We start from the raw sequence: 27,991 nt of genomic DNA, 5'->3' as shown, positions 1-27,991 counted from the left end.
CCAAACATTTATCCTATTTTGGCTTGTTCTTTTGCTATCCAATCTAGAGGTTGAGGGGTAAAATGGTGACCTTTTTCTTTCATGCCGTTTGTTTCTGTCAGCCCGTGGTGATTTTCACAATTGATATTGCATGTCTCTGGAAATTGTATCTCACTTTGAGGTGATAATGGCAGATAGGTGTGATATCATGAATAGTCTGTGCACTTGTCTCTCTCTTTCTAGACAAGTTACAGGTGTTTGTGTTGTCTCCAATTGTCTGTGTAATAAAACATGTAATAAATTCCTTTCAGTTGGTCATTTGTTTTCCTTCAAGACAACTGGTTGGGTTAATGTCGGATTCATCAACAAACTTCCCTTTCAAAACAAACTTGCAGTTGACCAAAGTAGATGTAAACCTAACAATGGTAAGCTGCAAAGCATTAGTTTTTTTTACCGTGATTGTGAAGTAAAGGCTGATATTCCTCAGTATTTGCTGGATGATTAATCTATCCTAATCTAAATGTGGTTTCAGAGACAGCATGTGTTAATTGTTTACTCACAAGGCTGTACATATTCAAGATACAGGGATGCAATTTATAATCCATCTGGCATTTATAACAGATGTCAAGCTATAAGATAGTGGAAGCACATGGAGTTTACCGATTGTCATTGACAACTGTGTTGATAAGATTATATTTTTGGATAGGTTGAATGGTTTCCCTCATATGCTGTTTTGAAAGTTGCATGGCATCTGTTACACAGCAGCTAACCACAGCCTGACTGTTATAACAGATCTTGGACTGTGGACTGATTCTAAACGATTTCCCACAAGTCAGTTATGTATGCTCTGATAAGGTACACATTGGAGACTGCCGAAGATAAGGGCTGTTACTAGTACAGAATAGAGTCTGGGTTAGGGACACTCCCTAACAACATCCTAGATGTTTCAATAGATGTGGTGCAAGTTTTTGAAACTAATAAGAATACCTCATTTGTTTTGTTTTTTAAGTTCACCTTAGTTTCTACGTTTGCTCATTTACTTCTGTATTTTGTGACAACCTGGAAACCCAGACTGATTCAAAATGAATTGACTACAATATGAGAGAAATCAATAAAGTTTTCATATTTGCATTATTTTATTAGATATGATAAATTGTAAGGTAAGGTATGTACAGACATCATTATATGGAACAAATAAAAATTTGGAAGAAATCTTACAAGAATATGGATCACAAGAGACAGCGATGTAAATAAATAATACTGTACTATAAACATATATGACACAGCTTGAAGAAAAAATTCAACTGTGCTACTTTGAGGACAGGTATATTTGCTGAAGCAGTCTAGCTAGCTTCTATTTGATTACTCTCCCAGTCCTAACTATATATTTGACTAACCCAGTAGTAGGTCTACATGTCCTGTGCATGTGGAAATAAGCATGAAGGTTATCCTTCACTGAAATATTGCATCAACGACAAAATATGACATCTATGTGCAAGACTAATTGTCTCAAGACGAGGAACAACAGACTATAAACCAGTTAGTGAGTGACTGTGCACTTGCAGTTGAACCTCATTTGGAATAACAACAAAAGAAGTCAAGCAAAAACAAGTCTGCATTTTGCACTGTACAACAAGTTAGTCTATTATATTCACCTTGAGTATTCACCTTGAGAGACAGCCAGTAGGTACCCGTTAGAGTAATGAGGCTGTACATTATAGACTAGAAAAATTGTATATCTGAAGTGTGAAGAATATTAGGACCAAAAGAATTTTCATAGTGAACATGACATTACCAGTACAGACAGCATTTCTGTATGTCCCAGCTTATCAATTCTTCATGCCTTGGTGATTGCCATCATTATGGTTATAATTATGCCATCACATGGATGGAAATAAGTCATCTTTGCAAATAGATCTGTCAGTACAACACAAAGGGCTACATAATGGTGACGTGACCTGGAAATAAAAGTGGCACGGAAAAGGTAGAAAGGCTCCCATCACACATTATTACAATGTATATTATATACAATGTTACAATATTCGCTATTACAAACATACATGACGTATGATGTACTAGGAAAAGTAAAAAAAATTGTTTCTCAACCAATTCCTGTGACCTGTACAGTTGGGTATGCACATAGTTATTGTGAAGCAAACAATATGTTAAAGGGGCTGGTTGTGGAAATTATATTTTGAAAAGATATCTTAATATGCTTCATACAGCATATGCATGAAATGGAATAGCTTCTATATGATCTCATCGGCTTACTGCCTTTGCTCAGTCACATGGAAAATATTTGCTTTGCATACATTTATTTATTGAATACACATAAATGTGCCTTAAGAATGCAGTGCAATCTTTGTTCATTGTATGCATATCTAGTAGTCATACCTAGAGTACATTCAAGTTCGAAGGATAAAGTCATGCATGATATTTCTGATTTCTAAACGTGACCTTTACAGAAATATGTAACAATTGATGTGAGATTTGTGACTGTTTTGAATAATTGATAAGGTTAAGTCCCTCGATGCTTGTTGTAAATTTCAAAGATGTATTCTCAGATTGATTCTTAAATTCTTCTCCCAGTTTACCCAAATCCAAACATACACAGCTCTTCCCAACGCTGCGACGTCATAAAATCTTTTTTTTTTAATTTTCCCTTTGGCCCACGTACAGTTCAAGAGCATAAACACACCTCTGTTATGACTATAACTTGCAAGGTAGACACATTTGTGAATTGTGGTGAACGCCCAGGCACCACCCCTCTTCGGGATTGGTACTGCACCCAGAAACAGCTGCCTTGGTGCATTTAACCTTGACATTGCCTTTGGCATGGTACCTGCCTGTCAACAGCTAGTCCAAGGTTATAGTTCACTGACAAGCTTTAATAGCTCAGTTTTGATTCAGTAAACGCAAATGTTGTATTGATGTTCTGATGCCAGAAGCCAACAGAAGCAAACACTACACACTTACAAAGTCAATTTGAACAATATTTTGTGCTGGAAAGTAAATCTTTGAAATTAATTTTGATGTTGTCATTTTTTTTTATTGCTCAGGCAGATGTTTAATGTGTTCCGCTTTAAACCCAGCTTGGCCCGCTAATAACTCAGAACGATTAAAAGGGAAAGGCTGAGCTGATTATCTATTAGGATAATGTCGTTTCCTAGTAACAGAGTCTTTGTGTAGTACAAACTATTCTGTACTAAAGACCACAGAGAACAGCTGGTTTTGATGGTCCTGTGTGACAGCTGCCACTGTACTTTATACTGTTTCTATTTTTGAGGGGTTTGTCCAATCAGATGTGAGGAATAAAGAACATAGCATTCTTGCATTTCCGATGTTTTTCTGCTGTACAACAGAATACTTTCGACCACAAACTTAAAACACTGCAAAACTGTCTTTCCCCCTCTACCATGAAATTAAGTCCCTGCAAAAACAACCAAGCTTACAGGTATGATTTATCTCTAGCCAACAGTACTCCTACAATACTTAAGTTTGAACGGACCATGTTAAACCAATTACTCCTTATCATCACCTTTGAACTTTGATTGATGGCAGGGAATAGAAAGAGGTATTCCAGCTATCTGTGGTGTTTCCTCAAGGTTACAGATATTACTTACAGAATTTACTTATCTGTATTAACTTTTTCCTCAAATACTCGAGGCCCAAAGTATAAAAATTGAAATCTGGGAACACCTAGGATATTCTAAAGCAGGAAAGAGAGATAGAATGAGAATGTGATTTCAAAAGAAATTTTGGTTAGGTCATCGCACCATTTTAGTGCCCATTCAAATAGAATCTACCCCATGCACAATTTGGAATAAAGTAGCTATGGTGGGGGTCTGTTCTACAACATCTAGGGCAACAGATTTAAGTATGGTAAACAAGACTGCCGCTGATTAGGTTTCTGTTCACCAGTATTACTGCTACATATAGATTCCATTGCTTAGCAATCTCCAGTGTTACCGTATGTTTAATGATATTGCTATATTTCCTGATTCTTAGAGGCCATTGAAAGGAAAAAAGGTAGAAAGCAGAAAAAACAAGCATGGACAAAAAGACAAGCTTCAAATGCTGTTAAGAGTGTTTGTGGAAGCTTGTTGTAATACCAAAGGGGCGTCTTCAGTTTCTACATTTTTAAGTGCATTTTGTGTTCCTGAATGTTTGGCATACCAGAGTGCAGGGCACACTTTATTATGGGGTGTGTAGGGAGACATTCAGGAAAGTTGTGACAACAGAACTTGATAGTCTGGTGTCACTGCTCTGGCTGGTAAAGTAATCTGTAATCCAGGATTCTGATTCTTGCTTTTAGTATGTGGGGAGGGGGGCTTGGGGGTTACTTTTTATCATGGATGTTTTGTATATACATTACATGATAGTCTCATGTCACTACTCTGGCTGGTAAAATAATCTGCAATCCAGGATACTGATTCTTGCTTTTAGTACGCGGGGAGGGGGGCTTGACTTGAGGTTTACTTTTATCTTGTATTTACATTTACATATGCTTCCTGTATTACCAGGGTAGATCAATCTGTTTGTGTTTTGTCAAGAAAATGTTAGCAGTATTCTTGAAATGGGATAGGATCCTATATTGTCAATAAAGTGGTGTTAGAAAAGTAGGGTAATGTGACATATGCCAACACTAAGTATGATACATGATATGCTGCTGACCTAGCTCTGTTACGCACAAATCAAATTTGTATTTAAACACACAGTATTCTGTCTTCATAATCATAATGAATATGAATATGAGTTCTCATCTTCTTTATTATTGTGTTGAGGTGCGTCTTCAATTTATTATGTGTGTATGATTAAATCATATTGAAATTAGCTGTCAAATTACATTTACGTCAAGAGCACCAACAACACCTACCGGGGGTAAGTAGTTATACAATTGTAACTGTGAACACCTACTTTTATGTGCCAGCCCAAGACAATTTGGGGTAATAATTTGCTCTAAGGCTCATCAAGAGAAACCTTGGTTGAGTCATTCTCCATGACATTACTGTCCCTTCCAATAACAGTAATTTTGCAGAAGGTGATTTTGAAGACCTTCTCTCTTTCACAGAGGTGATTTCAGAAAGGTGGCAGTTGAATGACACAGTGCTTATTACAGTCCCTATTTGCGTAGTTGGTCACCTTCATTTTGCATTCTATGCCTAAATGTCTGTTCTTGAAATGCCACCACATCTCCAAGCAGTCATTTAGAATAACTAAAGGTGAACATTTAAGTAGACCCTCTTTTTAAGTATCAAGACAATAATGGTACTTGAAAGGCTATAACTGAGTATAAGGGGAGTATCTAACATAAGGCATTAGACAAGATGTCTTAATAATGTACTAAACCATTACTACATTACAGGCATTTAGCTGGGATGGCATTAAGGTGTGAAGGGGGATGCCATACAGAAATAGAAATAACAAAGAAATTAGAATTTAGACAAATTGAAGGAACAGTTTGTGTTTTATTGCTGTGTTGCATCATTCTTGGGAGGTGTTTTTCTTATTATCTCAGAAAGTTAATTCAGGAAGAATACAAGCAATAGAAATAAAAACTTATGAAAACTGTTGTCCTGACAAATTAGATTTAATAAGTTGTCTAGACTCCCAAAATGTTCCAGATCTTACCGATTACTCTGAGCTGTTTTGGTATGGTCCTTCCAAAGTTGCTTCAGGCAGAAATGATTAGGTGTGATTTAAAGTCATCTAGGTAGGAGGTGGTTGCCATGGTTACAGAGTCCAGGTGTTCAGGAGGCTTGGTCTGAAACCGGTCTGAAAATGTCACCTGTCTCAGCGGGAACCACTTCTCTGTGATCCCTTAAATATTGGGGTTTAGACGATCAAGCTGACTTCCGTGATGAAGTGGAATTTCAGGCCTTTCGCTTCTCTTGCTTTTAACTCCAGCACACACCACCCACACACATGGATACTTAACAGGCAATCTATAGGTGTTGTTATCTTTTCCCAAAGGAGAACACTTTTTGTTTTGCTGGTGTGTTCTTTTTCTTTCTTCCTCCTAGCAGAAAGGGTTTATAGAAAGGCTGGGCTATGCAACAGGCCTGGCTAACTGGGCTGGCTATCACATCAGCCTACTCAGATAACCCCATTCATAGCCTCAAGTCTTTTTTTACTCGCACACACTACTTTGGAGCGAGCCAAATGGTACAGTATTATATGCGAGTAACTTGACACAAGGCTGGAGGGAAAACATTCTGCATTTTTCCAAAAATGTTGGCTTTATAGTTTACATATTTTTGTTGTTGTTTTCCCCCTGCAGAAGAAGGCCAAGGCCCAGGAGCTGTATGAAGAAGTCCTGTACCGGATGGACTTGATAGAGAAGGACTATTTCGGGCTCCAGTTTATGGACGCTGCACAAATTTCTGTGAGTTATTCTGGATCCATGGAGACAGATAGATATTTACTTCTACTACCTTGGTTCAATCCTGGGTAGGGTATCTCCGTTGGGGCTGCACCCGTCTTTTGGAAGGGAAGTAAAATGGAGGTCCCATTTTTTTAAGAGCTAGCAACCAATCCCTGTAAAAGTATACCCTCCTAGTCCTACTGAAAGGAAACCTTCTGCGCTATCTGCCACTAGGCAGGATAAGGGTTTAATAAAGGAACAAACACTCCTAGATCCATACAAGTCTGCACCCTGACAGTAAAGTATATTTTACTATTAGCAATTTCTGTAGGTTTTGCATTTCTACTAGTATACTAGTATTGTTGCAGACCTAAGGCATTATTGGTTCCTTTGCTCATATAATTAGAATGTAAATGTAATCTATTCTGGTTGGTAAATGTTAAGTGATAGTGACTAAGTCAGTCTACAGAAAGCATACTTTGGTTAGGATAAGGTTTTCAAATGTTTGAATATGAAAGAAGTATTCTTTTCCTACTCTTCAACAGCATTGGCTGGATCCAACGAAAAGTGTAAAGAAGCAAATAAAAAGTAAGTATTCCAAAGTTAGTGTGCTTTTCTTCAAATGTGTTCATCAGTTAAATCATATACCATTTTGCCTGTTCATATCATATTCTGCATTAATTTCTATTGCATGGTAATGCTTCTATACACTACCTTTGTAATTTAAGCATTCTACCGTCTAATTTGTCATTTATCTGTGTCTCTGTCCTGGTCAATTCAACTTTTCAGAAAGCTGTATTTTACCTCTTCTGGCCACAAAATTGAGCATTTTTGTTTTTGTCCAAAATTGTCCCCCGACCCAAAATAGATACGTATTGCAAATTCCACTTTCTTATTACACATGGAATGCCACTTGTCTTGTTGTTTTTTTTAGTATTTTTTAACTGTTTTAACACCTTTAACAAAGCAGATCAACTTTTTCCCTTGTTTTCCCGTATTGTTGATGGCAGCTTGGAATATGGATTCCACTGTTCCTGGTAAATTGGTCTTTTCTGTTACCGATTTTTATGTGCACAACATTTTTATAGCACGATAGCACGTCTTTGACTGCACTCCAACCATTTTTATTTTGGAGCTTTGCAATGCTAATTTGGAAATGCACCCACATAATTTTCCTTATTGCAGCCTATTTTTATTTGTTAGTTTTTATTTTTTATTTTTTCACATTTCTAATCCTAAACTCACCTGTGGAAGCAATTGTCATACTCAGTTCTCGTATCATTCCTTGTCATTCTGACAAAAAGCATTGAAACCTTTTCATCATCAAGGCTGCTGCATTGTGTGCAAACGGGCTGACCATTCTACAATGTCATGAAAGTGCAGAGAAGAAGAAAAACATGTGAAGCTGTTTTGATGATAACAATAAACATGTTTGTGTTTTGCATCATGTAATTCGGCAATGTCAACATCATATCTAATAATACAAATGTCACACATTTCAATTTATGGTGATCATGTATGAATGACTTTTGTTATTGTTGTTTTTCCACAGTCGGACCTCCGTACACAATAAGATTTAGTGTGAAGTTCTATTCTTCAGAACCCAACAATCTACATGAGGAATACACAAGGTGGGTGTCTCTCATAGAAGACATGTCTGCAACAACATACCTTTGAGAACAAGTTATATTCCCAATGATTAGAGATATAGCGGAATGCAGAATGTATATTATTTGTTAGCTGGTTGGAAAAACTGTAAAGGTAAACATTTGACAGAAAGTCTTTAAGAAAATGGTTTGCATTGACAACATGCCATTGGAGAAAAGTCTTGCACTTCACTAGCTCATCTGACATGAGTTCATGTAGAGGTCAAAACTCAAATCAAGGCAGCCCTATCATCAAGTACTGCTGCTCTGACTGTCTGAGATTCCAGTGGAAAGGAGGTACATTTGTACCAACAATAGAAAGTACTTGAAACTATCATCATCTAAAACATTCACGGACAAACATCCTCTGTCAGCTATGCAATTCAATAGACTTGTCTAGACTACCTGAGAAACAAAGGGGTTTTCAAGGATTTATTTCCACAGTATTATTTTTACCCTGATCAGTACCCCCAGCTGACATCCTGAATAAACACTGTGGCTTGCAGTTTGTTTTGAAGCCAGTGCAATATGTCCCCTTTGTTGGGGTTACCCTTGCCATTGACTCCCAGCTGTTTCAGACTCTAGCAGAGAGGATCAGTTGCTCAGATCTGGTGTCCATACTCTGGTGATAGAACACAGATGGACTAAAGAAAAAGGATGTCATGTTTCCAACTCTGTTTCCAACTCTATTTCTGCCAGGAATATTGGTATATGCAGCAGCTGTTGCCACCATATGTTTCCAAATTTCAATTCGTTTTTGTCCACTGACTTCAGTATATTCAGTACCTCTAAATCTCTTGATTCCCCCACCCCCTTTCTGCTAATTAGAAATTACCCCTCATTGACCCCTTTTCAACATTACCATATGCAAAATGTATAAGTTTTACAACTCTAACTTTGTGATACTGGGACCTAGAAATTGAGTATTTGTTTAACTATGTAACGCTAGTTCACCTTTATCCGTTGGGTAACCTATATCTGTTGCTTTTAAAAACAGGGTATTTGGGAATATCATGTTGACGGATGTTGACATTAAACTGCAATATTTTCAGTATATTGCAGTTTAAAACTACCACCCGTTTTGAAAAACAACAGATATAGGTTACCTCGCCGATTAAGGTGAACTAGCGTTACATTTTAGAGGGATAGATTATAATCCTGGAAACACATTAGACCTATCTCCAATGTGTCACATTGAATCACATATTTATCATCATCATCATTAGCTGGAATGCTACACATCCCATAGCAGTCCTAATATGGATGATGTGTTACATTTGAGTTATTGTGTTTAATGAGTTCTAGTGTCAGCTATGAGTTTTTAGGTAAACTTTTGTGACCCTGAAGGTTTCCAGGTCATGGTCTTACAGCTGGGAAGAGGCTCTATGAAATTACAGGGATGTTCGTTTGGAGGTTTTTCTTACCTATTAGAAAATTGGGTGAATGTGCAATACCGTGTACAAAGATCATAAGGATATAATCATTGAAGCCCATCATTGTCCCCTCTTCTGGATACATAACCTTGAACAACCTTGCTAGTTGGTCACAGGCCAATGCCAATTGTGCCCAATGATACCAACAGCATCCTGTGCCAACAGTTGCAATCTTTGTACATGTACACATACATGTACAATTTGTACCGAGTTAGATGTTGGAAGCAAATAAAAAGACTGATCTCATCTTGTATGCAATTGCAAAGAGGAGAGAAGAGACTCGGGAGCTATATTACGGCTGGATACCAGGCTAATAAAATCTATGAAACATTTTCCTCAACTATGACCTTCTCTCCCAGCCCAAAACCTCCCTGGCTTCCTCCCTCCCCATGACATCTAATGGTCTGTCCCTTGGCAGGCAGTCCTGATGTTAGGTCCCAGCTGGTGGTGGCATCAGTCTGAGGTGACTCTGTGACCTCCAGGGTCATGACCCCTAGCTTGTAATTGTTTACAAGTAAAGTGTGGCTCCCCACAAGATGGAAATGCCTCTGTTTTAAATCTGTAAACTTTCTCCTGATGCAAACTGCCAAGATACCCAGGAGAGGTTCTGTGCAATGTTAACGTTGTACGTCTGTGCTGTCATAGACCAGTGTGAAGTTCTATTGAAATAATATTGGGTGTATAATATTTTGCAGCCAGTAGGTACCCAAAGTGTGGCTAATAAGGCTGTTTGACGTGGTCAAGGCACCTCCTTGAGCACGGGACCCCCGTTTTATGTCCCTCCCGGAAGAAAATTTTGTGGAAAGCTTCGCTAAATGATAGAGCAATGGTAACTGCAAGGCAAGCACAAACCATGAGTTTTACCTGCCACAAACCAGAATTCAATTGTTTCTCACATCAGCTATAAATTTTCCGTAATCTAGATATCCAACATTATCATGTATTAGATATAAAAAGAAAATGTGGGAAGTCAATTTGGCTCCAAGGTCGAAAGCTGCTAATAAAACGGTTGGAACGGACTTGTTGCACTTTGCCTTGATGGGTTTTATCACTCAAGGTACCGGTAATTACAAGGCATGGGAGCCTGTATGCAATCACATGCCATAAATGGTACAATCACATCCAGTAAATGTGAGTCATTACCAAAACTGGCTTATTATTAGAGTGGTTCAATGTATGCCATTAAATGTAATGTTCTGCCTCTATTCTACATTGACCCTGGTTCGTTGAGTTGAGATGGACTTGGAGACTCAACCTGTTTAGGGCCCGTGATGCCAAACTTTGTATACAACTTTACAAAGCTGGAAATTCTTTAGGAAGAAAATCAAGGATGTGAGAATGACGTGAAATTCTAAATGGCTACAGGAATCTAGAATACAACACTGCAGGCCTAGAGTGCAACGTTGAACATTGGCGATGATGTATACTTGTGCCTAAATGCTGTGTTCTGAGTTGCAAGGTACATCCGTTAAGTATGGTTTATTTCATGTAAATCAAAAGAATCAACCTTCCAAAAACCCCCTTCCACCCCAAGCGCATGAATGGCAAGAAATGGTAAGACATTTTGAGACAGAGCACAGACATGGAGCAACTTGAAGTTCAAACAACCATGTCTTTGCTAGCAATCTCCTAACATTGGCCCCTCCTGAACCTCAAATACAAGGCCATTGTCAAGTACAAGTACACCTCATATACAAGGCCATTGTCAAGTACATGTACTGTCAGGGTCAATACATGCAGGTCACCCACAGATCAAGATTAACAATGGCAGTTCCCACTAATGAGACCGTGATTGGCAAGTCACAGCTGTGTGAGATCCTCCAGCCAAACTGTCATCTGTTATGGTTTTGTGTTGTCTGTCAGACCTCTAACCCACAGCTAAATCAATACCACCCTATTGCAGGCAATCTTGAGTGCTAAGTCATGAGATTGGCTCAATATACCTTGTACTAAACACACAGTGGTTGTGGTATACCACATAAAGCAGTGTGGGGAAGAATATATAGTTTTCTCCATTATCTGTAGAAACCTCCTGTGGTTGGAGGATGTCTGTTTGGATTAGGTTGCACAAATGGGGATGTGTGCAGGGTGCACGCCTGGGACAAACTATCTGTCAGTAGGCATTTGTTGGGACAGTGGTGGATTTTTTGGTCAGAGTCAGACATGTCAGAGGTTGAAGCCCCTGGCAGGTGTTCCATGCAATGTCTGACAAGGTTATTGTAAAGTTCAGGGAAGGGTTTCTCCTGGAAAATCAGGTTTCCAGCATGTTGCTGTACTTGCATGCATGCACAATAGGTTTCATTGTTTGTAAGGTTACATTTAGCACACTAAATAGATTTTTACACACCATGTAGTGTACAGGTACATGTAATGGTTGTCCTATCGCCTCATATCCAAGCATTGCCATGAAGCAGATGTAGTTGTTTCTTGTCCATTGATGCAGAATCTTAAATAAGTCCACTGGAAAATAATAATATTTTTATATTACACATTTCTAATGTGAAAAGCATATTTCAGTATATAAAGTAGTAAGCCTGCCTAAAAAATTTACATGACATTTTACTTGATATTATGCCTTCAGAAAGCATTACAACTATGTTGTTTCATCTTCCAGATATCTCTTCTTCCTCCAGTTAAAGAAGGACCTTCTGTCTGGGAAGTAAGTAACACTCTGTCTTGAATTTTTAGCTCCTTTTAATTACTTGGTGCTTGAAATCTGTTTTAGACAGCTGGTAGATTTTAATTGTTTTATTTCTTAGTTGCCCTATTTTCCTTTTCGCAAAGGGACAATGGGAACATACTTGTGCTGGTATCAAGTTAGCATTGGTATATTTAGTCATGAATGTCACAATTTGCAATTGGAATTGTTTGTGCGAATGAAGAAATGATGTGACCATGCATGAATGAAGTTCTTCTGCCTGTGGTTGTATCTCGAGGGTCTTAATGCCTTTTTTGTGTTTCATGCTTTTTATTTTTTTCTTGTGGGCATGTTTGCGTGGATATTTTGTGACGCATTTTGACTCTTTGTACCACTCCAGTGGCAAAGGGGATATTGTTTTTTCCAGGCTTGAGTGTGACCATACCACTTCAGTGGAGTTAGCTGGATTTGCTTTACAATGTAAGTATCAGGCCTGTTTTAATATGTCATCACTTGTGAAATATTCAGCTTCTGTAGGACCTGTTAGTTTCACAAAATTCTTATTCTGTGTTTCTTTCTGGAACAATTTTTAATTGATTAGACTCTGTACAGTCTAATTTCCTCTCTCGAACAGATTGTAATGGAGAATTATTCTATAGACTTTGTACAGTGTTGTATTATGTCTAAATTTTGGTTTTGTAAGGTGTAGCTTCCTCTGAGGTGTAACTACAGAAGGTATAGGTGCTCACCTACAAAAGTAGGTTGTTAGACAATTGTAGTAACAGTTTGAAAATTTGCTCCAAGTCTAATGCAATGAAACACAGATTCACCAAGCTATAGCTAAATATTGGGCCCCCTCAAAATGAAAAAAAAAATCACATGTCTGATGTTGGAATTCAGTCACCTCAAGGACGCCTTGAAAATTACCCTTCATCTGGTCTTTATTGAACAAATGTTTGAAGTATTATGAAGACAAACAATATGTTCACCTTGGCAAAAGAGTTGACATTTTTGACAAATTTTCATATCTTTCCAGCTGAGCTTGGTGACTGGGATCCCAACGAGTATGAGCCTGACATCGTGTCGGAGTTCAGATTCGCTCCTGAGCAGTCAGAGGAGATGGAAGCAGAGATTCTTGAACAGTGGAAAAAGAACCAGTAAGTTTCATGTACAGGTATTAACCACTAAGCAGCAAGAATTAGTATAGAGGGGTTCTGTTTGAATTGTTTTTAATAATAGGGTACAGAAGGTGGTTTCAGACATATTACTGCACATATATATTATATAATATATTTCAATTTGAAACCTCGAACCGTCGACTTGATACCCCTGAATATTCTGTTTGTGAAAACAACAGAAATAGGTTACCCGGTGGATACAGGTGAGCATTACATTATTGGCAATGGTGTTTTGTAATATGTAAGCACAATATAAAATAACATTAACATACTTTGGTTTATATCACCAGTGGCCAGAGCCCAGCCACAGCTGAGATGAACTACCTGAACAAGGCCAAGTGGCTGGAGATGTATGGAGTGGACATGCACTGTGTCAAGGTGAGCTGTAGATGTATGGGTGTTAAAGTACTTTTTGTAGACTAAACTAAAGTAGTGATTTACGCTAGTCAAAACTACAATGTACATCATAAAACAGTAGCTTGAAAAAACATACCCGAGACTCTTTAAAATGGTGCATACTTTTTCTTTCTCTGCTACGAGAGTATGGAAGCTAAACACACTACACTACCAGTATACTAGCCCCCTGCTGTAGTGCTTGCACCTATGTGTGGCCCAGGGCTTTGAAGTGGAGATGGGCACCAGGCCCGATGCATCTTCTGATCAAGAGGTTGACCCACTTGTTCTGATGTCTGGGCAACTTAAGCTTTTATTTTTGAAAAACACCTTATGTTTATTGTACAACAGGGTTGTAGCCAGCACTCATCCTTCCGTCCTTTGACGGAATTTTGCATCTGGGGCCGGAAAATTTTTTTGCCCATTCCGTCCTCTAGATCTGTGAGTAAAATTTAACCCTCAAAATGCAAGAAATAGCATTTCAGAGGGTCTAGATTTTAAAATTTTCCTTGGGAGCATGCCCCTGGACCCCCCTAGGAACGCTGCGCCAAAGCCATTCAAAATCGAGGGGACGGAAAATGATTTCTAGCTGGCTACAACCCTGTTGTACAATGAATCTTTTGGCTCTTTTGTGAATGTTTGTGTATACTAAAACATTGGTATTTGTTTCCATAGGGAAGAGATGGGAATGAGTACTCACTAGGACTGACGCCGACAGGAGTCCTGGTGTTCGAAGGGAAGACAAAGATCGGCCTCTTCTTCTGGCCTAAGATCACCAGACTGGACTTCCAGGGCAAGAAGCTGATCCTGGCTGTGGTAGAAGATGATGATGAGGTAAGGGGGAGGGTGGCACATAAGGGGGAGGGGGGCACTTGCATTTGTCATAGATGGGAATGGAAACCTCTGATACTGCGAAGTCTTTGCTGTTAAATGGTATTCAATTTGATATTACTAGATTGATTCCGGATCATCATAGTACTACAAGATTTATTCATCAGTAAATTTTAGTCAATGTTTTAACCAATTTTTTGTGTATAAAGAAATGTTTTAGGATAGGATAATGTCTGCCTTGGGCATTACAAGTGCAGATTTAAATGTAATTTGATGATTGTCTCAGTATTTTATTCATCTTAGCACATCTGTCGTTTTCTGCTCACTGAGGAGAACCAACTTTGATCATCTTGTATCAAAATGGAGTGACCATATTAGAGTGTCATCATCATGTAAACAACCTGACACTGTTATTCCAGGGAAGAGAACAGACTCACACGTTTGTGTTCAGACTGGACCACCCCAAGGCCTGTAAGCACCTGTGGAAGTGTGCAGTGGAGCACCACGCCTTCTTCCGCCTCAAGGGGCCGGTCGACAAGCCTGGCAGGAGGCAGCAGCTTCTCCGCATGGGGTCAAGGTTCAGATTCAGGTGAGGGGTCAAAGCCAACAGTTCAATGTTGAATAACATGCCAATCATGCTGTTCATTGTGAAGTATTAGAATGATCTACCAGGGAGTTTGCCTATACAGTTTGTATTGTCCAAAAAAAATTGAAGGTTGGTTTTGTACATAATTTTTATGTTTTGTACATTGTAGTCAAATGTGATAGTAAACATCCTCTCTTTCGACTGACATATGAAATTTTGATAAACATTTAGCAAGTTATCATGTCAAGTTATCGTTACTTACTTACTTACAAAGTTATCATGGTAACCCTAAAATGACTTATGAAAGTTAAACTGATGTATGTTACGGGGCATGGCAACAGGGAAACAAATTCAGTGTGTTTACAAGTGTATATATCATGTCCATAGTGGGAGAACTGAGTACCAGACAGCACGAAATCGCCAGTCACGGAGGACGGTGCAGTTTGAAAGACGCCCGAGCCAGAGGTATTCACGGCGGCAGAGCTCTAGAAGACGTAAGTATTAAAGAACGTCATACTCTAAAAAACAAAACTTGCAACATAGCTTTTTAAACCCGCTTTCCACCAGACAGCCTTTGATGAGGGACCCTTGAGCAACCAGAATTGGATTTGTATAACCCTTAATTTCATTTTGGAGTATGATTCAAAAAAGGCAACAAAACACTCACAAAAAGTGTTAAAAGATTTGTGTTTTATCAATGATTGAAATTTGTCAAGCAATCTGTCGAATGTTTGGTTGCTGTTGCAGCTTCTAGTGGAAGAGTGGTGTTACCAAATAATGGCAATGCTATTTCTCTTATACAATATGTTAACAAATTATTTTGGTATTGGCTTGATGACCTAACATTACCTTTCCTTTGCATATGTTGCTCTATTGGTTGTATTGAGGCATGCGATTTTGATGCTCCTAATGTTTACTTGACAATGATGATGCCGTGAGGTTTTCTGTGGAAGTGTGTAACATGTTAAATGCATCCGTTGCTTTCAGTTGTGAGGCCGCAGATTCTTGGAAGCCCAATGGGTGTGTATGATCCAAAATAGAATGTGTCACACCCAGCCCATGTCTCTCTTACTAACTAATGACCTAACATTTCACTGGTGGGAATTGTACAGTCTGTCTATACATGGATGGTTAATGATGTCATGTAGTAAGTTCTAGATTAGATAAGAAACCAAGTCCACATCAAAACATTTAATTTTTTTTTTTTAGCAAAGAAAACTTCAGAATTACCAAATATTCTTACATCACTGTAATGAAGTAATAATACCGGAAATAAGTAGGATGTAGGAAATTTTGAGACATAGTTTTCATATTGAAAGGGACAGATGAATAAGGTATTAGTTCTTGAATGGGTATGACCCCTTTTTTATACAATTGGTATGAAATTGAATATTGTACAGAAAGTGTATATTATGAAAAAATATCCTTTAGCACTGCATAGACTGAATAATATTTTGGGGCTTTGCCAAAGTTTTTGAAAGTTTCAGATTTCAAACCATTATTTCGCCTTTAGTCAGAGAAGAGAAGTGACTAGGGTACAGGTTTAGTAATCTCCAAACAGATCCTACTGTAGCATATGATAGTATCAAAAGCCTTCAGTAGCCAATGCACACTCCTAAGCCAGCTAAACTCCATTGCCAGCTTTTGATACTATCTTATGCTACCTTAGGACCTGCTTGGAGATTGTGGCGTTAGCTAAGCATAGCAAAATCTAATGTAGCAACATCTGTTAGGTCATAGATACCGTGGGAGGGTGAGGACTGTCTAATTCCCCATTTCCTGGTGTCATCTGTTGTCCATTGTACTCGGTTCATTGTTCATTCTCTACATACAGCATGGTCTGAATGATAACTATCAAACATAACAATACTTTTATCATGATCCCAAAGGCAAAGATGACAGGGACTCAAAATTCACATTCAAACACTTGCTGTCCTTCCAAAGGAGATAAAGCTTCTGACAGGAAGTTATTGTGATAAGCAATTGTTTATGGACAGGAAGACCTTTGAATGTGGATTTTTAGTCCTGAAATATTTATAAGCTGTTAAAGTACTGTGAAATTATGTTCTTCATTGCTGCTTCTAACCCATTGTTGTCTATGGCAGGGATGACATTCAATGTTTTAACATTTAAGAGGTGTCACCAATGTGTCTATCTATGTCTTACTTTCAATTTGAAGTCTAATGTTGAGGTTATTTTATTTTTAAGAAATCAAAGTTTGATCCAAACGTTATTGTTCACAATGTTCAACATTAAAAAGCATCATTATTGTTTAGTGTAAAAAGTTTGATTTCTATTTTGACATTGCCCACAATTCTTGTATTAAGGTTATAAATGTATTTGAAATTATAGGATAGTACATTGTTAGTGCTTTGTATTTCTACTGATAAAAGTGACAGCATGGTGCAGAAGAGCTTGTAGCAAATACTCCATACTTTTTTTAGTTCTGTACCAATCTATAAATCAGTGTTGTCTCTCTTCTGCAGCAAATGCTACAACTCCACCTCTGAGAACATCCTCTCCAGTCACCACAAGGTATCTTTTTATAGTCATTTTTTAGTCAAAACTTTGTGATATTACTGTTAATGCAGAAACTTTTGCGGTGGTTTTATGTTCGCGATTTTCACAGGGGCTGCTTCACCACGAACTCATGAACATTTTCCCTTTGTCTTCTGCTCACGCCACCTATGGCACCCCTCTTCTAGATACAGGTACTATACATTGTCACATTATAATAATAATAATGAAATGTTTGAGGTACTTGTTACGGTGAGGACACAAGTATTTACAAGACAATTTTTTTGTTCACATTTATTCATTTCTCCGTCCAACGACCAACTGTATAACACCAGGGTAGAAAAGTAGTACTGTACTCTGTTTTTAGAGGGTAGATATGGTTAGATTTAAGGGGACTGCTTTGTTCGTTTGCTCTTGCCAAGTAACCAATAAGTGGTTTCCGACTGGTGATTCGTAGAGGCGCCAGATTTTCCATGATAGTATATGACTGCAGTGCAGTACTGTAAATGCATTTAAGTTCACGGGATGGCATTACTCAAAACTACCGGGAACACTCCATTTTCCTGCCTCTGCGAAATTAAATCCCCGTGAACTTAAATGCATTTACAGTATCAGAGTCAAGTACACTTGATTTTAAGGTAACATCTTGTATTGCCTGCTGCTGATGTTTTTGTAGCACGTATTACGTCACTACTTCGGATGTTGGCCTTTAATAGAAATCAATCTTTGCTTTCAGACCACAGACCAATGGTCCAACTCCCACAATTGAAGAGGAGGTAAGATAACTTCTATAGACTTAGAAGTTCTTTATCTTGTACATGTATCTGTCTACCGCATTACTTTAAACCCAAGACTTGGCTTTGAAGCTTATTGGAAGTACTTGTGTAAACATGTTGTCAGGACATCAGCAATGATTTTGTCTTGGTAGTTTATTTGCTACTTGCAGTACGAAACAAAAATTAAACAGGTTTATCATCGCAATACAGCTAAGCAACACAGGTTTTTCTGGTTCTGCTCTCTTTCTATGAACAATACTTCAGAATTCACATTATCATCAACATTTCTATGTTGGAGTTTACTACTGTCAACACGAACAAATTGCTTACCTCTAATTTTCAGTCGCATGTCCGTCGAGCTTTGTCGATCTTTGTAAGGAGTGGTGATTCAAATATTCGGAGCACGTGACCTAGGGACACATAACTCGAGTAAAGAATCGTATTTGCCGTTTCTGTCAAGTATCGGCTGGTATGCTCTTATGTAGTTGGCCTCCTTTAACCCCCTCACAAAGTAATCTGGTTCAGTGTCCAGGTAAGCTTTCATGCTCACAACATTTCTAACATTTCTGTTTGCAGCCCTCAGAGGAGACCCCAGTGACCACCCCAACCACAACCGTTGCAACGGCAGTGGTCACCACGCCAACACCCGCCGTTACCGTGGTTACCAGTCCAGCTGTGGTGGAGGTGGACGCGATCGTAACGACGCCGACGTCACCCGCCGTATCACCCACGGCAACCTCGCCCACCACCGATGGGCTGAGCGGTAAGTATTGTAGTCATCCGAGGGAACAGCCTGGTCCATGCTGGGAAAGACTTTTTCTGATAAGGAACTGTGAGAAATACTGTTTACATATAATAAATTGGTCTTCAACATTGAATTTGAAGGCCAGAATTATAAAGATTGAGAAAATCTCCAAACAAAATCTTCAAGTAGTGTCAACACTAAGGATTTCTTCCCATGTCCTTCCCAGCAATGCCTGACTGTTTCAATGTTGTGCAGTGATGTGATCATCCCACAGTGCCTTCTGCCAACAAAATTACCCCAAATCCTTCCAAAAAGTCATCCCATGTTCCCAATTTTACCTTGAAGCCAGTGTTTTTATTTTTCCAACATTTCCATGAAACAAAAGTACCCAAATCCTTTAAAAAAACTCATCCCACATTCCCAATTTTCCCCTCGAGGACAGTATTTCCAGTTTTCCAACTTTTTCATAATGAAAGTCCCCCCGTGGCCCCCTCCCCCACTGTTGTCAGTTGAATTTGAACTTTGTGCAAAAATGTGTGAGCCCAGGCAGGAGCCATGTTGGGAGGGGCACTTTAATGTCCATGTTGTTGCTTACCCATAGTTCCCGCTGCTTCGGTTGATGATGTGCTGATAACCTTAGATGACCCTGAGCCCCAGCCCGGGTCACCTGTAACGTCCGTGTTGAGTGGTAAGCTAAATCTTACTAGAATACTGTCCAGTGTCCACTAACATATACATTATGTGTCCTTATGTAAAATCTATGGTGAAGAATTGCATCTTTGTACCATTGCTATTGTTGTGGTGTGAAGATGCCTTGAAGTGTTTTTGTTGTGCCATCATGAAAGTGGATGTCCCTATTACATGTACAAGATGAGATTTTTTCAGTTCCTGGACTGAAGTCTTTACTTTATCTTCAAGTTTTCAAAAAGGGTTTTAGATTTAACATTTATGAAGGTTAGACATCCAGATAAACAATATTTTAATGTAAACCAATTTCTACAAGTGGGTGAGGTATAAAGATTATCTTTGGACATTCGAGTGACATCAAGTGGACAGTCATCACTCATCTTCAGTGTCATTGGAACAAACTGACCATGTTTATTCAAGTGATGCAAAGGAAGAGTGATGGATGTCACTCAAAACATCCAGAAGCATTTTCCATATCTTACTGGGTTTACACTATAAGTGTAAAGTGCACTTTTTGTACAGAAAGTTTAACATGGTTCTACTTGAAGAGGTGCATGAAAAAATGTAACCTCTTTTTGAGCACTGAGCACCTTATCATGGCACTATGGATGGAAAGCGGACCACAGCTAATATGTGTATTTTTTTCTTCCTTTTTTTCCAAGCCTTGCATGGTAATGCTACAGTCACAAGACCAGGTGAAGTGTTGTACAAATATGGGTGTTTTTGTAGCAGTCGTTGTAGTATCCCACATAATATTGTTAGTCCTCCTGACAACCATCCCTTCATAGAAGTGGTTTGGGCCAAGTACATTTCACTATGTTATGGTATGGGCCTGTTCCATGTTTATGTAGGGGTGGTTGAAAGTTTTTGCTTGGCACATTTTGGTGATGGGAGCACTCATTAACTTTGCACTTTCTTTGCAGTCTTTTCAATTCTCCACTTACACACTTCCCATAATTAAGTGCGAGAGGGTTCCGGATATGGCTGCTCCGAACTCCGGAACTGACTCCAAGGGCACAGAAAATTGGTTCTAACCAATTCCGAACACAGAAAACATCAAGGAGATGATAGTTTGGTGTGGAACCGATCACAGGACAATGGTTTAATCACTTTCCGACAGGAAAAAAACAAAGGCTGCAGACGAAACGCCAAGGTGTGGCCCTTGAGGTCATCGGAAGAAACCAACTAACAGCCACAGTGGTGCACGTGTTAGGTAGTTACTTCTGACCACAAAACTTGTAAGATTCTCGGCCCAAATGATAACTGTACTATATTCGCCAGACAACTTATTAGTTTATATGCTTTTCCGCCCTCGTACTGAAGGTTTTATCTGGTTCCACCCTGGTTTCGCACCCTGAGCAACTGTGGTAGCATCCAAGTAACATCCATATCCGGAACCCTCTCGCACTTAATTATGGGAAGTGTGTAAGTGGAGAATACCCTACAGTGTAGGTTTATTATTTGCATTTAGTTGCATAACACATTAAGCACACTAATTTTACACATATTGAAACAAATGCAACTTTTAATGCCTTACATCAGTGTTCTAGCCAGCATCCGTCCTTCCGTCCTTTGACGGAATTTTGACGCTTGGGATGGACAAAAACTTTGCCCATTCCGTTCTCTGTGACTGAGAAAAATCGGCAAGTAAAAATATCGATTGAACCAAGCTGAGTCTACCAGCAAAATTTGCCCCACAAAATAAAAGAAATAGCATTTCAATCAGAGGGTGTAAATTTCGAAATTTTCCTGGGGGAACATGCCACCGGACCCTTCGACAGGATTTCCATTCAAAATCCAGGGGACGTAAACAAATTAAAGGCTGGCTAGAACACTGCCTTACATACCCTTTTTTAATGAGACTTAGATCATGACAAATGTTAAACAAGGTTATGAGTCCTTCTTGCTTTATTGAGATGTTTTGCATAATGGGGCCCTATTGTGAAGTTTAAGTAGAAATCTGGAAACCTTGCTAAAGTATATTTGTTCCTAACCATTTTGCCCAAGAAACAGTTTATTTTTCTATACAAACTACATTCATAAACGTTATATTTGGAAGAACATTCATTGACTTTGTGATAACCTTTTGTGGATATAGTCAAAAGGACTTTGAAGAATATCTTATCAAGAAGACAAAAGTTAACATGCACCCAATTAGAGGGCACATAGTAGTCACAACCAGACAATTTGTACAACAAATTCCCTAACACGTTTTGCCCCTCTTTTCAACAACAGAGGAAGAGAAAGCTGCCGTCAGGTTGAAAGGCATCTCTGAGGAAAGCGGGGCAAAAGATGCAGCAAAAGCCAAACAGAAAAAGAAGGACATTAACCTAAACAACGAGCAGCCGATCGACAAACTTTCGGGAGCGCGCCCGATCCCTCCCGACCAGATGAAGTGTAACATCCTCAAGGCAAAAGTGGAGGAGGAGGCTGCCAAGAAGAAGGCGTTGACTGTTGCACTTGAACCTAAGACAGAGGTAAAGAAGGTGAATGAGGTTAAGGAAGAGGTGGAGGAGTCAGAAGAAGAAGAGGAAGAAGAAGAAGAAGTGTGGTAAGAGAAGTTTCTTTGTTTCATTGTCATCTTAAAGATTGCTCCTACTTTTTTCTCCTTCCCTCTCCAATTGTATGTAACAAAGTTTCTTATACTTCTCGATAATGGAAAAAGCATGTACAGGTTGTTGATAATTGCCCTTCTTTCCAGGACTTTGACTTAAGCATAAGTACTCTGTAGTGCACTGGTAAGAGTGCTAAAGGTTTGTGTTGCAAACCCTAATACAGGCAAAATCTTCATAACACAAATTGTATAAAAGTTGTGATGTGATGTTTTGTGCATGAGTCACTGTGCTCTCTATGCAAACTGTTTGCAAATTACCAGGCTCCTGCACAAGATGTTCACAGACAAAACAACCTTTCTTATTCCTGAATCTCAACAAATGTAACAACATTACCAAAAGAGAGGGCCTGAATATAATCTTGGAACTTGTTTCACTGGAAAGTCCTAGGTTTAGTAGGCATTGTTGTTGAATCAATGGTGCTAGTCCTGTTGCTTCTAGTCTGCATGTTAACAGTTGTAGTGGTGTAATTAGTATTCCAGCATGTTGTTAATGGCTATGTGGTGAAGTGTGTCGTTTGTGTTGTGCATCGTGCTTAGCTTACAGTACAGCTTGCCCATGTTGCATAGTACAAATGTACGTATGTCCCTGTTATTGTTATGCTTTGCAAATGGACAATCATGGCGGAAGGTGACTAACCGTAACCTCTCCCTCCTTCCTTCTTTCCCCAACTCCGTGTCCCGTCATGTCACCACGGACACCTAACATTCCGTGCTTGCGAACGGTACGTACCTTCCTCATCATTCTAGGAGCGGATCTTATGTTCCGCGACTTCCGCCGCAAACATCTGCGTTCTTCTAGAGACAATCTTTTAACCACAAACCAACCATGCCTTTTAATTCTTGGATGCAAACTTGAACTGTTAGAAAAGGAAACATGTTAAAGATGAGTGGATGAACTAAGTGCTGACAATCCCTTTGTAATAAGAAGATGCTTCTTAAAGCTTTTAAACTACTTTTAACTGATGATAATCAAATAAGAACTTCTGTATGAGAAAATGCAGAGTACATCGTTTTTACTGAAACTTACTCATTAATTTGTAGCAAACCTGGTACCAACTAGAGATTATCATGATATTTTTATATCATGTGATGCCCATTTGGCTGTATACTGTGGTTGGCTTTTTTAGATCATGTGACAATAACTGCTAATAATGAATTTTAAAAGATTAGACAGTAACTGATATCTTGCAAAAGACTTGAAGTTGAGGTAAAAGTTAGCCAGATGTAAAAAAAAAAAGAAACATTGTAATGCCATTAGTACTTAGCACTTGCCAGTTACTAAGGATAAAAAGATGTTTTATTCTATAGACACCTTTACTACTAAATTTTTAGATTTTAACAATCATCGTTAGCAAGTAGTAAGGAAAGGTGCAATGTACCTGTGTAGTGTAGAATTAGAAAATGTAAATATCATTGTTTTAGATATAGTTTCATGTCACCAAGAGATTGCTTTTACCCTCATGCTTTTTTTTGTGATTTTTGGATGTTTGTCTGTCAATATGTCATGTCACTAACCCTTTCATGTAATCTCATTTTCCTAGATGTGTGATGTTGGGGAATTTGTGCATCTAACGTTAACCATGGTGTTGTCATTTCATACCCTCAGTCTAACACTACCCCCTCACTCATACGTCATCATTTTAGAAAGTTTTTTTTTTTAGTTTTTATTGTGGTTTGTTCAGTGTTGCAGGTGTGTCTTTAAAAAATGTACATGTACCAACAACTTGTACAATTTTAATCAGTCAGAAATATACTTAATACTAAGACAATGTTTATTGACATGAATGTCATACAGAGCCCTAAGAGAAGTAATTTGAAGTTCATTCTTTAATAAAGGAGATATTTGTATCATATGAAAGCATGATCATAGTTTTGCTCAGAAGCAGCAAACTGAAATCCTAACAGTGTACAGCTTTTCTTCACACCAAGCCTGTAAATGTACTTTTTAAAGGCATGAATAACTACAAGATTTTATGACAAAACAGAATGATTGATACCATATTCCAATGGTAGAAATAACTGGCAATGATATTGATGTTTACCTGCTGTAGCTTTTATTCTGTGCTGCCAGTCTTTTAATATGACATGAACTTTGTGACAATGGATGCTTAAATGTTATCCGTCAAACATGATGTGTTATTGACATTTGAATGTAGTCATAGGAAATGTGTATAAGTTACATATTTTTGAGGAAGATGAATTACACTGTTTGTTGAAATCCACTGAGAGGAATTTTAATGACTTAAAGTACACAATGATTTGAATGATGACTTTATCTGATAGCACAATCAGGACTTTAAAAATGTAAGAGTCAGCATATTCCAGAAGCCGAGTCAATGCCCATACTAATACTGCATACTTATGCTACGTCTTTAACAGTATTAATCCAAAGAGCTGACACAAAATTAAACTTGCCACGTTATACGTCTGCATGCATTTGTGTGGAGTGAGTCCTTCTCTTTTTAGTTTGTGTTTTATCTGATGTGTTATGCATGAGATAGAAACGGACACAATGAAGGATTTTTACAGCAGACGGTCCCAAAGCGCATGTAAGTGGACATCTGATTTGTTCACAGTTGTGTAGACTCCGTAGATTAGCTGCAGTGTGCCTCTGTTGTTGTTGTTGTTTTGTAGTGGCCTTGCTTGAGCACACTCCCTCTGCTGGCAACAGATCAACACTTGTTATGTCAGCAGTATTACAGCCAAATTTTTTTGTATCAAGGCCAGGCCAACAATTTTCATATCCAAGGCCTATGGAAAAAAAGTCTGTAACTAGGTGACATACATGTATATCAGTTATCATTTGTAGGAAAACAGAATTAGTTATTGGACAGTTTGGTTTAGTAATCCTGTTTGTGAAAAAAGAAAATAGTTGTTGGCCAGCCCTTTTGCTATTTTGTGTTCACTGCACTGTTGCTCCAAGTGGCCACAGCCTTCCAATCGCTGCATTGACCAATCTTCTTCCTCTTGCCTCTCACTAATATGGAAGGTTGCTTCACCACCTTGGGGAGCTTTCTTTGTTGTAATTTTTGTTCCATCTGATGCTGATTATGGCATTTTGTTTGATGGCATTACAGCCTTGCATTTGTTTTGTATTCGTTTATCACCAAGCAATGCACATGGCTTTTTTTTTTACAATGCTGTTCTTCTAAATGAAGAAAATACTAAGAGACATGTTTTTATTCCTTCTGCAGTACCAGCATCTCACCACCGGGGTCGCCTCTTCACTTGAATGTGGACCATGATGAAAGTGAGGCTCTGCTCAACAAGTCCCAAAGTGATGAAGAATTGTAAGTATTCGCCTTGCTCCCCTTCCATCTCTGTATGCTTTTGTTGTGGTACTGAACTTTTGCTGGGGGAAGCAACAAAAGATTCAAGTGATTGTTACAACAGTTTTAGCAGTTTTGATTGCTAGATTTGTGAATTATTTCCTTAGCCATTGTACATTTTATTTGACTTGTCTTTATTTGCTTTGTTTTTTGTTTTTTATTTGTTCATTTGTGTTACCAGAGTTGTGAGGGAGAAGGAAAAACCTAAAGAGAAGACAAAGAAACAGAAGAAGGAGAAGAAAGAGAAGGAAAAGGAAAAAGAAAAGGAAAAAGAAGAGAAGATTGAAGAGAATGGAACAGATCTGCCAGCAGATGAGAAAGAAGAAGAAGAGACAGAAACAGTGAAGCCTATCACGCTGTCACCTCTGGTGTTAAATGTGGATGGTACCACTTGTCTGGGTGCAGAGGGGGGAGTAACTGTGGCTGTGGAGAAACCCAAGAAGGCATCAACATCCTCAGTGTCTAGCACGGTAGGGACACTTTGAATGAATTTTGATGTTCCTTTCAGCAACGATAAGGTGATATTGTGAAGAAAACTAAATCATGGGACAATGAGATGACTTTTCAGTCAGCTTTTTCCTTTAATTTTAGAAGCGAACTGACAAATGCAATTAAGATTATGGTACAAGTTGTTTTTTTTCTGGCATGCAGGTTTATTATAACTTTCTCTTCAACTTAATGAAACTTTTTCAATGGATTTCAGATTATTGCAGGGCATTTAAATGACCCTCTTAAGCATGTATGTCAGCAGAAATAATTTGTTTCCTTATTTATTTATTTGTTTGTTTGTTTGGCCCTTGTAGGAGAAGTCACCAACTCGGACACGACAGATCTCAGAGACCTCTGATCTCATCCAGTTTGATGACACAGTCCCTCTGGTAGGTTTGGTGGTCTTCGAACATACCATGTACTGAAGTGCCCCCTATCAGAATACACAAAAAGTACAAGTAATCTGCTGAAACTATGACTGAACAATACTGTTTTGCCTGCCATTACCTAAATGTGATATGCCAACAAAAATCACTGCAAAGTTTCAAAAGGACTAATATGACACTGACAGAAATGCTAGTAATTTGAGCATATCTAGTGCATAATGCAAGTGAAAGACTTAGTAACATAAATTTTACTCCAAGCTGAATTTTAGCAAGATACACCTTTAACTGCTTTCTGCCTGTCCCTCCCCTAAACAATTACCTACTGTTATACTTAACAAATTCCTTGCTCAAATGGAGCATGGTTTTTACATGTCTTCTCTGTTTTATAACTATGCTTCCCTGCAGTATTCAGTGGTATAGGTAGGACATGGTGCTTTTAAAGTTACTGGTAAACATACATCATCTTAAAGAAATGTAGTATAGAAAGTGGCCACAGCATTGAGTAAATAACAGTAAACTTTTGCAAGTGAGCCACAGAAAATTTATGTTCCTGGTACAAAATCAGTGATACAAACTCAGACAACTTTCAAACTAGTTTGCATATTTTGCTACATATCTGCAACTTCTGAGTAAACTCAAACTTGAAATAACATGCAGATTTTTAAGAAGCTAATTATAGTCGTTTCTTGCCTTTCCTGTGGTGGGTTCTAATTCTCTGTACCCCACACATCTCTTCGCTCCCCCTACATCTGTTGCCCCCCTCCCCCTTCCCTTACTAGCTCCTGCCAGGGAGCCCTGGCTCTGAACAGCCTGCCAGCCCAGAGACACATGTGTACACTGTAAGTGGACCTCGCCATAGTGCAACACTAGATGTGTTTTTCTCAGTCAAGTGTCCTGTAGGCATGACACTTTGGAGCAAACATGGCCCACATATTTCTCCGCTATGTTACATGTACATAGGTGACTAGACCGGAGTAAATAGTAGAACGCTTGACTGTTACTTCGAGTTCAAAGGACATTGGAAAAGGGGCGTGAATGATATTTTATATTTGTTAATGCATCATATTGTGTTACAAATGTAGGTCAACCCTAACAGTTGGTTAACTCTGCCACAACCACAGCCCAGTTATAAAACCCGGTTCTAATAGTCCTTACCTTATGGATTATTAAACTTTCACGTGAACAGAAATTGGAAAATGCACCCAATTTGTCAGTAGTTGCTTGCCTCTGTTTTGTTGTTCTATCAAATAATACTGTATTTGAAATGCTGAATACAGGCTTCAGAACACTTGCTAAATGTCATTTATTTGCCTATGCATTATGAACTTTTTTGATTATGCAGTGACTGATTTATCTGTAATGGAAGAGAAGCTGCCATTGGCTGTTGATGCTTGTTCTGA

General features: G+C 38.6%; 1 protein-coding gene across 6 annotated transcripts in view; it reads left to right on the top strand.

Moving 5' to 3' along the window:
• The window catches only part of LOC118423764 (band 4.1-like protein 5), a 36,872-nt gene that overhangs the window by 6,684 nt on the left and 2,197 nt on the right, over nucleotides 1-27,991 (top strand). Inside the window, exons 2-22 of one of the 6 annotated variants that reach the window (XM_035831976.1) lie at nucleotides 6,260-6,364; nucleotides 6,889-6,931; nucleotides 7,896-7,974; nucleotides 12,037-12,081; nucleotides 12,461-12,540; nucleotides 13,097-13,217; nucleotides 13,529-13,616; nucleotides 14,307-14,465; nucleotides 14,882-15,051; nucleotides 15,436-15,542; nucleotides 16,036-16,068; nucleotides 17,535-17,583; nucleotides 18,302-18,341; nucleotides 18,918-19,104; nucleotides 19,688-19,774; nucleotides 20,436-20,468; nucleotides 22,009-22,324; nucleotides 25,588-25,677; nucleotides 25,898-26,186; nucleotides 26,520-26,594; nucleotides 27,371-27,430. In XM_035831976.1, coding sequence (XP_035687869.1) covers nucleotides 6,260-6,364; nucleotides 6,889-6,931; nucleotides 7,896-7,974; nucleotides 12,037-12,081; nucleotides 12,461-12,540; nucleotides 13,097-13,217; nucleotides 13,529-13,616; nucleotides 14,307-14,465; nucleotides 14,882-15,051; nucleotides 15,436-15,542; nucleotides 16,036-16,068; nucleotides 17,535-17,583; nucleotides 18,302-18,341; nucleotides 18,918-19,104; nucleotides 19,688-19,774; nucleotides 20,436-20,468; nucleotides 22,009-22,324; nucleotides 25,588-25,677; nucleotides 25,898-26,186; nucleotides 26,520-26,594; nucleotides 27,371-27,430 — 2,256 coding nt within the window. Of the gene's footprint in view, nucleotides 1-6,259; nucleotides 6,365-6,888; nucleotides 6,932-7,895; nucleotides 7,975-12,036; nucleotides 12,082-12,460; nucleotides 12,541-13,096; nucleotides 13,218-13,528; nucleotides 13,617-14,306; nucleotides 14,466-14,881; nucleotides 15,052-15,435; nucleotides 15,543-16,035; nucleotides 16,069-17,534; nucleotides 17,584-18,301; nucleotides 18,342-18,917; nucleotides 19,105-19,687; nucleotides 19,775-20,435; nucleotides 20,469-22,008; nucleotides 22,325-25,581; nucleotides 25,678-25,897; nucleotides 26,187-26,519; nucleotides 26,595-27,370; nucleotides 27,431-27,991 lie in introns of all 6 variants that reach the window. The other 5 variants (XM_035831975.1, XM_035831978.1, XM_035831977.1 and 2 more) reach the window with 5 other exon arrangements.

This window comes from Branchiostoma floridae, chromosome 10 (genome assembly GCF_000003815.2).
Source record: "Branchiostoma floridae strain S238N-H82 chromosome 10, Bfl_VNyyK, whole genome shotgun sequence".
NCBI lineage: Eukaryota > Metazoa > Chordata > Leptocardii > Amphioxiformes > Branchiostomatidae > Branchiostoma > Branchiostoma floridae.
This window is presented reverse-complemented; position numbering and strand designations above follow the sequence as displayed.